The sequence below is a fragment of the Sphaerodactylus townsendi genome, linkage group LG01, assembly GCF_021028975.2.
Source record: "Sphaerodactylus townsendi isolate TG3544 linkage group LG01, MPM_Stown_v2.3, whole genome shotgun sequence".
NCBI classification, from domain to species: domain Eukaryota; kingdom Metazoa; phylum Chordata; class Lepidosauria; order Squamata; family Sphaerodactylidae; genus Sphaerodactylus; species Sphaerodactylus townsendi.
Window position 1 is genome coordinate 55,576,594 of NC_059425.1, and position 11,265 is coordinate 55,587,858.

General features: G+C 42.4%; 1 protein-coding gene across 1 annotated transcript; it reads right to left on the reverse strand.

The window, feature by feature from the left end:
- Positions 1 to 219: 219 nt before the first annotated feature.
- On the reverse strand, positions 220 to 11,004 carry SLC30A1 (solute carrier family 30 member 1). Its single transcript, XM_048486691.1, has 2 exons — positions 10,207 to 11,004; positions 220 to 5,217 (listed from the first exon to the last, which is right to left on the reverse strand). Exons 1-2 carry the CDS (start codon positions 10,796 to 10,798, stop codon positions 4,301 to 4,303), a joined length of 1,509 nt encoding a protein of 502 aa, XP_048342648.1. The 5' UTR covers positions 10,799 to 11,004; the 3' UTR covers positions 220 to 4,300.
- Between the last annotated feature and the right edge of the window lie 261 nt (positions 11,005 to 11,265).

Consider the following 11,265-nt stretch of genomic DNA (forward strand, 5'->3'; position numbering starts at 1 on the left):
TCTCACCCACCTTCTCTCATATGGCCGCCGCCTACCGTCATACATGCCCCGTCCCATCAATACTGGTATCCCCAGCCCCAAAGGGGGTGCCCCCATGTCCCACTGTCCCCTCTAACTCAACCCCGGCAAAACTCTCCACTGTAGGTGGACTCGGCTCGCCACTAACTAACTCTAGAACTATTTCACCAAATCATTAAGGGAGAAAAAAGGTATTCCAACTTTTATGTTTTATATAGCCATATTTATTTCATTCTCAGTCTTGAGTTTATGCAAAGAAACACAGCAGCATCACTAGCTTAACAGAAATCCCATTGTCACTGGTAAGATGTAGGCAGACAGACATGCCAATTACATCTTCCTAAAAGTTGTTTCAAACAGAACCCATATAATGCAAGAGGACATACCTCTCTAGCTACCACAAGGCATATGAGTTTCGAGACTACAGTTCAAGAACACATAAATACACATACAGTAAGAGGTAAAAAAACCAGGCTCACAAATTTATAAGACATGGAAGTGTTCTTCACACAAGCATTTTAATGACACAAACCAAAGATCACACAGAGGAATCAAAGCTCTTGTTATAAAGTAAGGCTGTATTTGGCTTACAAAAAAACCCCCCTCAAGAATGTTCTCATCTCAGGCACACAAAGCATGAGTACCTTCCAGTCCACCAAAAGGTGGTGCAATGGTGCGAGTAAGAACCAAATATAGAAGGTTTATTGAAATATTCAATTATTCTTCTGTAAACATAAAAGCCAGAGTCCCAGAAGGCTACACTGATGCTGTTAAGAAATTAAAGCAGTATATTTAAATATTGTAGTTAATACCTTAAATATTAATACTTTCTTCACAAGAAACTTAAACATCACAGGGGCACGGGGAAGAGTTGCAGTGTGAAGATGATTTCCTCCCCGCAAAAGAGAAGTCAAAGTGCATTCTATTCAGAAACAGATTCCCATTAACCCAGAGGAGTCCATGCCAGTGCTGTCACTGATGGCTTGATCTTAAGAACAGTTGAATCACAACTTCATTTGTATACATCAGGAGCTGGGGAGGGAGACTAAAAACAGAAACAAGGAAAATTCTTATAGCAGAAACCAGGGACATTCTTGACCACTACTTCCTGGGTTGTAAAATGATTAAAACATTTTTAAGCACTCCATTTTGCAAAGGTCTCATCCTTTGGCTAGTTTCCAAGCACTTGGTAATGCAAGAAGTAGCCAGCCCATTGAATTATTTCGTAAGTAACCAGTGAATACAAACATGTGCTCTGCAGTCTGTTTTCACAGTGAAACACGTAACGTGTAAGGAGATTACATACATTTGGCTATGAATTCACTGCAACACATCTCAGACAGCTACACTGCCATTTTTACTGTGAACATCCAGCAAAATAAATGTGCACAGCTATCTTGCACTTTGCAGCAGCTCACTACAAATACACATGCTGAGCACACAGTGTTCACAATTTGAGAATTTAGGGGAAAGCATGAACTTGTGTAATAGTTTGGAATACGGCGTTGCAATATTTTCACATGTAATCAAGTACAACTGATAATCAAGTACAAGATCAATCCACAGCTGGAAATGTTTAAAGAATTCAGTTTTGTTCCAAAGAATGTACCAAATCACCTGTTTCCAAAATCTTGTCTGCAAAAGCAAAAAATGAATGTTAAACAAGCTGTTGCATAATTTGTTGTAAAAATCAGATTTGTACCTGATACATCTTTAGTTGCTATTCTCCCTTAATATATGAGAGTCAAAGTTTGTGCTTTGGAAAGAGATGCAGCAGGGTTGTTGTTTAAAAGAGCTACTTGTTAGGAAGCTGTTACCAAAAAATATACCATTTAGCCAAAATCAAGCATTAAGTATGCTACAGCAAAGGTAGAGTTAAAACACAAGTGTCTTGATCTGGAAGTCATATCATAGTCTAAGACTGTGGGAGATGTTGCAACCTTCCAAAAAAATGGCAGCCAGCCAATTCTTGAAGCACAGAAGAGACCAGAAGCTTTAGCTATAAGACCTAAAATCTGCATTATATTGGCTTTTGCTACCAGTCAATATTTGCAGTGAAACAGCTATGCCAGTGCTGTAACCATGTCAACACATGGAAACTTTGAGAACTATTTTGCAGCATGCACCCAGTTGCACAAGAAACCGACAAAATGGTTATTGCATACTTAAAGTAATGAGTGAGACACAAACTGAGATTATTAACAGGTGACATGTATAACCAAAGGAACAGAAGGCATTGCTAAATGTACTTGATCATTTTTACAAGTACAGTTTTATAATAATTTGTAGCGCATCAAGCGTGGCATAGTTCTTCCCTCCCCCACAACAAAGCTTGACCTCAACATTACTGAGCAGTAGGGGGTGAGGTGAAGACCCCCACTTAAAAAATTCCAATCAAAAGAAGTGCAAATTAGTGACTTTTTAAATAATTGAGTGAACAAAATTTAACTTCTACCATCAAATCATGCATCAGAGGCAAAAAAAACCCCTACACCTATATACTGCAAAAATGTTGAAAGTACTGTAGCAAATAAGAGTAAGGCCCAAAAATGTCTTCATTCCCCTTGCAGTACCTACTACTATAGTGATCTTCTGCTTATTTGAATAATGGTTCTGTGGACCAAGATAAATTCTGCCAATTCTACAATGCCTTACAGTAAGGAATCTCAAAATGCCTTAGAACTAATTAGCATTACTGTCTTTGTGCCGGAGGAATTATCCCTATTTTTATAAGAACAGAATAAATGAGGTGAGGGAAAATGCTGGCTGTGTGATCCAAGAATCTTTCAGATAGTACTGTTTGCACCCAGCACCTGATTCATCCATAGAGAATTAATGTGACTTACATATTTTTACTTTATGAAGCTTGTGGATTGTATTCAAGCCACTTACTTAAATTCACAGCAACAATTAACTGGCAAAAGCCATTTCTCTCACTTGCCAAAAAGTCTCCATCTTTAGGTCTTGAAGACCTAGTAGAAGCCCAGGCGTTCACTAGATAAAAGTTGTCGTGGGTAAAATTCGTTGCTATTTCAGAGGCATATACCCTGTGTTTTGCTACAATGAAGTATATCAATGGCATATTAACTTTAGTTTACTGGACAGAGAGGAACAACTTGTAAAGAAATACTAGTTTTTAAATTTGCTCTGCTTAGTTCTATCTACTACATTTAGTTGCTATCTGAGGTTTTTAAAAAGAATAGGGGGTTACTTTTTTAAAACCCCAGAAAACAATGTAATCCAGTTTGCAACAGACCCATTTCAGCAAACCACAGATGACTCTAGTAAAACAGAGACCAGCTCTGGATCTCTAATTCCAGCATAACTTCATTTAAGTTTACAAAAGTTCTATTACATTCTAAAACCTACACAAACTTAATGAAGTTTTTTTTTTCCTTTGAATAAAACAACATATGAGAAACCGGAGGCGGAAAGGGGCGGGGGGGGGGGGGCACAGACAAGCCCCTAAAAGGATATATTTAAATTCAGTCTGAATAATTAACCTTGTGCTGCATGGGATACTCAAAATAAACCCAACCAGTTACCTTTTTTATTGCTGTTTTGTTTTTTGGTAACAACTAAATTTCAGGAGAGCCAATCTTGTTACCCAACTGGCTCAGTACCGAAAGGGAAGTTTCTTCATACAAGCACTGGATATGCTTTAAGATGCAACAACTGATATGTGCAGTAGGCCTGTGTATGATAATGTTCACTTTCTCATTTAATAGAACAAAAGATCTAAGATTCCCTAAGTTCTATTTTTTTCTACAAAAGCTATATAGTTTTGCCTTTGGTTTCTTCTCCTCAAGGTTTGTAAAATATACACATAAAAATTATGGGTTGGACCTGTTCCACTGATGGCAGAACTTTCACCCGGGAATCTTCCATTGGGGAGAAGTGTGTCTCCATTAGAAGAACAGATCCATAGGCCCAACCAAATAAGCAGCCCAACACAAATTCCACTTTTTAGGACTGGTATGTATCTGTGCACATTTTAATGTTAACTGAACAAAATGCATCCTGAAGTGTTGAAATTGGTTTTCCAGAATCATTGCAGTATTATGGAATTTTTGTGCTAGTCATCTAAAAATGAACATGAACACACTATGTCAGGACGGCACCATGATGTTCTTTCAAATAGGCAGCCTAGATTTAAGCATTATGACAAGAACAGGGACTTCAGCAATTACATTACTTTGCAACTCGTCTTTTCAACAACAGTCTCACTTCTCACAATCAACCTGTGGTTGAACCCAGATTTCACTCCATACAATTTTATAAGTTACAAAGAGGATTCAAATTGTTTGTTAGGGTCAGGCTCTGCCTCTAACTTTACAGAAGGTATACACTCAGATTTAGTCCTCCGGGTTTTGTGGTGTGGAGAGTCAATTACTATTTCAGAGCAAGAAATACTAATAGCAGGAGATTTATCTGTCTTCTTTTGAGCAGGTTTTTCTGCAGCCCCACAACACTGCTTCAGAGCACACTGGGTTCTGCAAGGAAGTTCACATTTGCCTACACCCACTTCAGAGCCAACAATGGCAAATTCAGGCTGAACAGTTGTTGCGTGTATCCCTTCATCATGAAAGATTTCCTTAATTTGCTTCGCTACTTTCATGTACGATTCTGGATCCAGACATTTGATATGAGCAGTGCCGATGATCCTGCTTCCAGCCAGTTGCCAAACATGCAATTCATGCACAGCTTCAACTCCATCAAGTTTACGGAGTTTCTCATTTAAAGAGCGAATATCAATTTGCTTAGGAACAGTTTGCAAAAGGATAAGGGCTGATTCTTTAAGCAATGGGTATGTTGTATAAAGCAAAATGCAAACCATTATCAGACACAGTGAGGGATCCAAATATAGAACCCAGCAGGGCCCAGCTTCATAAACTGTCTCTAAATCAGTTGCATTCATATTCATTCTGCTAGAAAGCTGAGTAATGTTTTCTGAACAATGGTCATGAATACATGGGTTAACACAAGGCTCATCTTTGGGGCATGGACTCCAGTAAGCATAAAATACTAAGGCGTTCACCACAACAATAACAGATCCCAAGGCATCTCCAAGAACATGCAGAAACACTCCACGCATGTTTAGCTGGGCACTGTGGTCTACTTCAACATCCATGTCTAAAGAGCGCTGACTAATATGCCCATTTGGGTGAAGTTCCACTTGACTTTCTTTCGCCATATCACCTGCAATGAGAAGAGCAACAGTTACAGTCCTTCAAATATCTTGACATAATTGTATGTGTCAGCTTTTCAACTAGGTCAGCACACTGAGAGGACAAAACCAGCATTTGAAAGAGATCAGTTAGGGATAGAAGTGCAGAACTATGGAATCACTAGATAGAAACTACACAAGCATCACAGACTAATTATTTCTTATATCACCTGTGTAACTCCCAAAGATTGGCATGAAAATTCTTAGCACGTACAGCAGAAACACTTTGCATTTTACACCAGCAATCTGCACCTTCTGGCTCCCAATGCCCATCTAATAGCAACCTGCAACATGGGATGCATTTGGCCCCTCCCCCCATCTTACTTCAGCAACACACACCAATTGTAGAACTGCTGTTAGTGCGTCTTAATTTTGGTTAAGTTAGTGCAACCCACTTTGTGATTCCTGATATACCTGTGATGTGCAGTGCTTGAAAATTCTTGGCATTCTTTACTACAAACCTGTATACTAGACCATTAAGATCTTTGTATTGCAGTTGGTGAGGCTGAAAAAATGACTTCGCAAAAGTGAGTTTGTAATGGGAATATTTGAACTTGGGACTTCCTGGTTCACAGCTAGCCTTAAACATCATGTGATACCAGTGGTCTGCATTCTTTTCAGTATTGTAATGAGTTTACTAATGCAATTATAGTTATAACTAGAGGTAACTGAAAGGAATATATCCAGCTTATGTGATTTTGAAGTAGGGAAAGAACTGGGACATTTCTGCAAAGGTTTAAATATTTACAATAGATAGATCTGCTGTGCACAAGTAATTATCAAAATATGTCCCTGTATGGATCTTGACAAAAAACAAATGCCCACATTTCTCAGTGATATGGCAGAGAAGCAGTGTCGATGTCTATGAATAGAAAAGTAAGATATGCACCTCAGCAATGTATGAAGTTAAGTGCAACTACCAGTCTTTGTTTTACCAGTATTAATCTCAGTTGGTTAGTATTCCACCACTGCATTTTATTAAACATATGTTTGCTACAGACTCTAGTGCTTTGATTGTGTGTTCCTGCATGGCAGTGGGTTGGACTTGATGGCCTTTGTGGCCTCTTCCAACTTTATGATTCTTTTACAAGTGAAACCAATTTTGATCTAGAAGTGTGACCTCTCCAGGTATTGAGGATTTTCATGCTAACTTTGAGATGAGCAATCATTCTTATACGGAAATACTGTTCAAAAATTTATCCTCCTACCTCAAGACAGACTTCATTAAACTACAAAATGGTTTGCTGATATTTTAGTGCAAGTATCCACACTGAGGGATATGTTACCTGCCCAGTAGTTTTACCAATATAACCGGTGGAACTTGAAGCCATCATGACTCCTACACTTGTTTCACCAAGTTAAACTCCACCTATGTAATGAATATAACAAGTCTCAGTGGTAGAATTTTCAAAGTCTATAACTCTGCAATAGAGACTAAAAGCTAAGCTTATTTTGTTGTGTGTTTTTTAAAGTTTGTTTTTCATTTTAAAAACCAGCATGTCAAGGATTTTGAGGGCACTTAATGCATAATAGCTTTGAATACAAAGCTTTTATGTCTTGGGAACCAGTACAATAATTCTAGGAAATACCCCTTTTCTTCTCCTACGAAGAAATGAATGGACAGTAAATGAGGGCTTGAGTAACTATGCTGCTGGCAACAACCAGTCTCAATAGTTATCAGTACCAACTACTGTCAAGACAACCCTGTGCCTCCCTTATACTCTGCAGAACAGAAATTAAAGTAATCAACGTTAATTAAGAAAACGCAATCATTTTAACAAGCATTCCCAAAGACAGCCTAATGTGTTTGGGGGTGCTATTTGATAAAAAAAATCATGTATTGAAACATTAGGGGTTGATTCTTAGTACCCTTGTATCCATGAATCCTTACCACACATGTTGTGTTTAGAATTCTCTAAAATCTGTTTTTGGTTTGGTTTTATCAGATCAGGCCTGTACACTTAAACTACTTGAGAGCTCTTTAAAGAAACAGAAGCTCAGCATGTGAAAACCTGAAGTCAAGGCCTAGATTCCTTTAATGCTAAGGGGAAATATAGCCCCCTAGGCTGCTGGCAGCTAGTGATTATTTTATTGCACAGATTAGCAAGTGGAAGCCTTAGGGCTAAACATGGCTCTTGACAACCAACAATTTGCTAGCCAGTTGCCAACAGGGAAACCAAACCATGGGAGGAAAATCTAGAGGCTCTCTAGCACTGGAGTGTGCTGTCAGTTTGGGGAAGACGAATCAATTAACCATCTGGCATCCTGTCTACATGCAATGCTATAATACAGCTAACCCAACTAAGAGTTCCATTCGCTGTCATAACAGGACTTCTCATCGTAACCTGAACTTTATCCTCTGTTAACATTAATCCCTTCTTAAACATTAAAAATACAAGCCTACTGACACAAATTTAAATACAGAATATTGTTCACATGTTCTTGGAGTGGACAGCAAATTGTTCACCCAAGTTCTCAAAGAGTCAATTATGCTATGTAGCAGTGGGCTGAAATCTAGATGGTTGCACAAGTAACTTTGCCCTTTACAAGACACTTGCTGATAAGAGTTCTAATGACAATGTAGTCAAGCAAGGACGCAGAATGAAGCAATGCAGGCAAACTGAGAAGCAACAATCTTGATATTTATACCATCCAACTACTATTTCAATATGATTTAGAGGTCCTTAAGTTTACCCAAATGTGGTGATGTACAAATGTGGTGATGGGAAAAAGGGTCATCAAATCACAACTGACTGATGGTGACCCCATAGGGTTTTCTAGGCAAGAGACATTTGGAGGTGGTTTGTCACTGACTGCCTCACATAGGCAGAGAGAATTCTGAGAGAATTGTGACTGGCTCACCCAGCAACCTTCAGGCAGAGAAGTGGGAATTCAACACTGGTTCTCCACATTAGAATCTACTGCTCTTAACCAGTATGCCACTTTAACTCTTGATATACAAATGGCTCCCCAATATTTTAAAGTCTTTAGAAAAAGAGTCCCTCCACTAATTCAGTGGAGGGAAATGACAGTAGTATACACAGCCAAGAAGACAAAAGGAAGCCAAAGTTGCTGTTCCATAATGTACTATATATCAGATATAACTTTGTAACAGTTTTGTCCTATGGCTGCTATTACAACTGGTTTCCACTAGTAGCGCTATCAAGTCCAACCCCTACCATGCAGGTATACACAATCAAAGCACTTCTGACAGATGGCCATACAGCCTCACACTCCAAGGAAGCATATTCCACTCTCAAACAGCCCTTACCATAAGGAAGTTCTTCCTAATGTTTAGGTGGAATCTCTTTTCCTGCACCTTGAACCCATTACCCCTTGTCCTAGTCTCTGGAGAAGCAGAAAACAAGCTTGTTCCCTCTTCAACATGACATCCCTTCAAATATTTAAACATGGCTATCATGTCACTCCTTAACCTTCTCTTCTCCAGACTACACATACCTAGCTCCCTTAGCTGCTCCTCATAGGGCATGGAATCCAAACCTTTAACCACTTTGGTCTCCCTGCTCTGGACCCGCTCCAGCTTGTCAATATCCTTCTTCCTTGCTTTACTGAGCTACACAGAACTGTTCTACACTGAGCTACACAGAATACCACGCTCAAGGATTGACGCTACCTGTTTCACAAAGAACTATCAACTTCACATAGAAATCTGTACTAAGGAAAGTGCACTGAGGAAGACTTCTTTACAGAGATCATTCTGCTGTAAGATCTAGGACACAGAAAGCTCACACTGGCCAGGCCTACTGGGTGTGTTGATTGCCTCACTTGAACTGGAAATGCAACCTACAAGCATATCCTACAATCCTTTACTGTGTGTTACGAAGGGGAGAAGAATGAGAAGTGAGCTGTTTTTTCTGGCAAGTTGTTTTTGCCTACTCATACTGATCTTGTCACCAAAGAACCCCAACACACCTTTGAAGAACACTAGAGCTACCTGCAACATAGGCTGACAACTTGCACACTACTGCAAGTTTTCTTCACAACCTGGGGAAAGAACTTTTAGAAAGCTTGTAATTCCTTTTAGAAAGCTTACATTCATTGGGAAATAGACAAATGCTATGTAATGCTACATAAAAAGCACATCATACTAATGGATAGGGTGCTAATTCCCTGGAGACCCGCCAGAGAGATTTTGAAGAACTGAAGCTAGAGCAAACAAAAAACAAGACAGTTTTTTGATCCTCTGAAGATGACAGTTTGACAGTTTAGATCCTCTGAAGATGCCAGCCACAGACGCAGGCGAAACGTCAGGAGAGAATGCTGCTAGAACACGGCCATACAGCCCGGAAACCACACAGCACCCAAGTGATTCCGGCCGTGAAAGCCTTCGACAAGACAGTAACATTCAGTCACCATAAAGATGGATAGTGAGGAAAGAAAATGATGGGCTAGAGAGGAAAAATCCAGGTCAAAGTTTAAAAAAAAAACATGGTCAACAGAAGTTGTCCAAGGTCAAATAATTGTCAAGAACCAACATAGCATGCAGAAAACCTGACATAATATTCCAGCACAGTTGTTGTTTTTACAAGGGTGTGCTGCTGTAGATTGGTTCAATTTCCATTCCTCCCTGAAACTCTGGGCTCTCACTATCAGCCTAATCTACCTCACAAGGTTGTCTTGAGAGTGAACTGGCACCGGGGATCCACATACATGGCTCTGAGCTCCTTAGAGAAAGGGTGGAATAGGGATGTTCGTGTAGTAGGTAAACAGGTGCACTTTCCAGCATCTGGGCTGAGTTCCCCTCTGGACAACATGACATGAGAGATACCAGCACCATCCCCCTCAACAGCACAAAACCACAAGACATGCAACCCCCTTTCCAACTGTCACTTGGCCTTGCAAAGGAGCGCTCACAAGTTGTCTTCCTGAGAGAGATCCACGTCGGCTGAAAGGTCAGCTCCTGCTCTCCTTCACCACCACCACCCCCCGCAGGAGCTCACCTAGTTTCTCCAGGCTGAGTCCATTGGAGCTGCCGCAGTTCTCCACCAGCGTGTTGGTCTCCTCTTTGAGCGGGTCTCCCGGCTCCGCCTTGACCCGGCGGCTCCCTCCGCTGCCCCCGTGCGAGTGTCCGTGGCCGGACCCGTGCTGGTGGAAGAGGCAAAGCCCCAGGAGGTTGACCAGCAGCCCCGCGACCCCGACGCCGATGACCACTAAGGGCTGCTGGATCTCGTGGGGCTCGGTGAAGCGCTCGATGGCCTCCAGCAGGATGGTGAAGCAGAGCGCGGTGAGGAAGACGGCGTTGACCAGGGCGCCCATCACCTCGGCCCGCACCCACCCGAAGGTGTTCTTCTTGGTGGCCCGGGTGCGCTGGGCGAAGCGCACGGCCACCAGAGCTACCACCAGCGCCATCACGTCCGACAGCATGTGGAAGGAGTCCGACAGCATGGCCAGCGAGGCCGTCAAGCGGCTCACCACCACCTCCACCACGAAGAAGAAGGCGGTCAGCGCCAGCATGCACAGCAGCCGCGCCCGCCGGCAGCCGCGGCGACGGCGGGCCGGAGCCGGCGGCTCCCCCGGTGCCTCCACGCCCATCCTGGCGAGGGGCGCTCTGCACCGGCAGCGAAGGCAGCGAGAGGCGGCCGGCGACGACAAGGAGGATCCACTGAGGTAGCGCTGCGGCTCCGGCTCCTCGCTGCCCAGTTGTCTCTGCTCCGCGATCCAACCCCCAGCAGCAGCACCGCCGCTCTTTGCAGACGGTTTGAAACTAAACTTTGCACCCGAACCCCCCTCGCGCTCCTTTCCACACGGAACCCCGAGCGACCCGCCCACTCGCACGCGACTCGCCCACCATGCCCTTCCTCATTGGCTGCAGCCCCAGCAACCGGGAGGCTTTCCCTCACACCTCCCCGCTTTATTGGTCCCCGAGGACCCTTACGACATCGGCCCCGCCTACAAACGGTTTTCCTTATTGGCCCGGCTTCCTCCGGCTTCTGGGAGGCGGGGCCTAAGAGGCGTGTCGGAGATAGCCGTTGGAGGAAGGCGCGTCACGAGGTGACAGT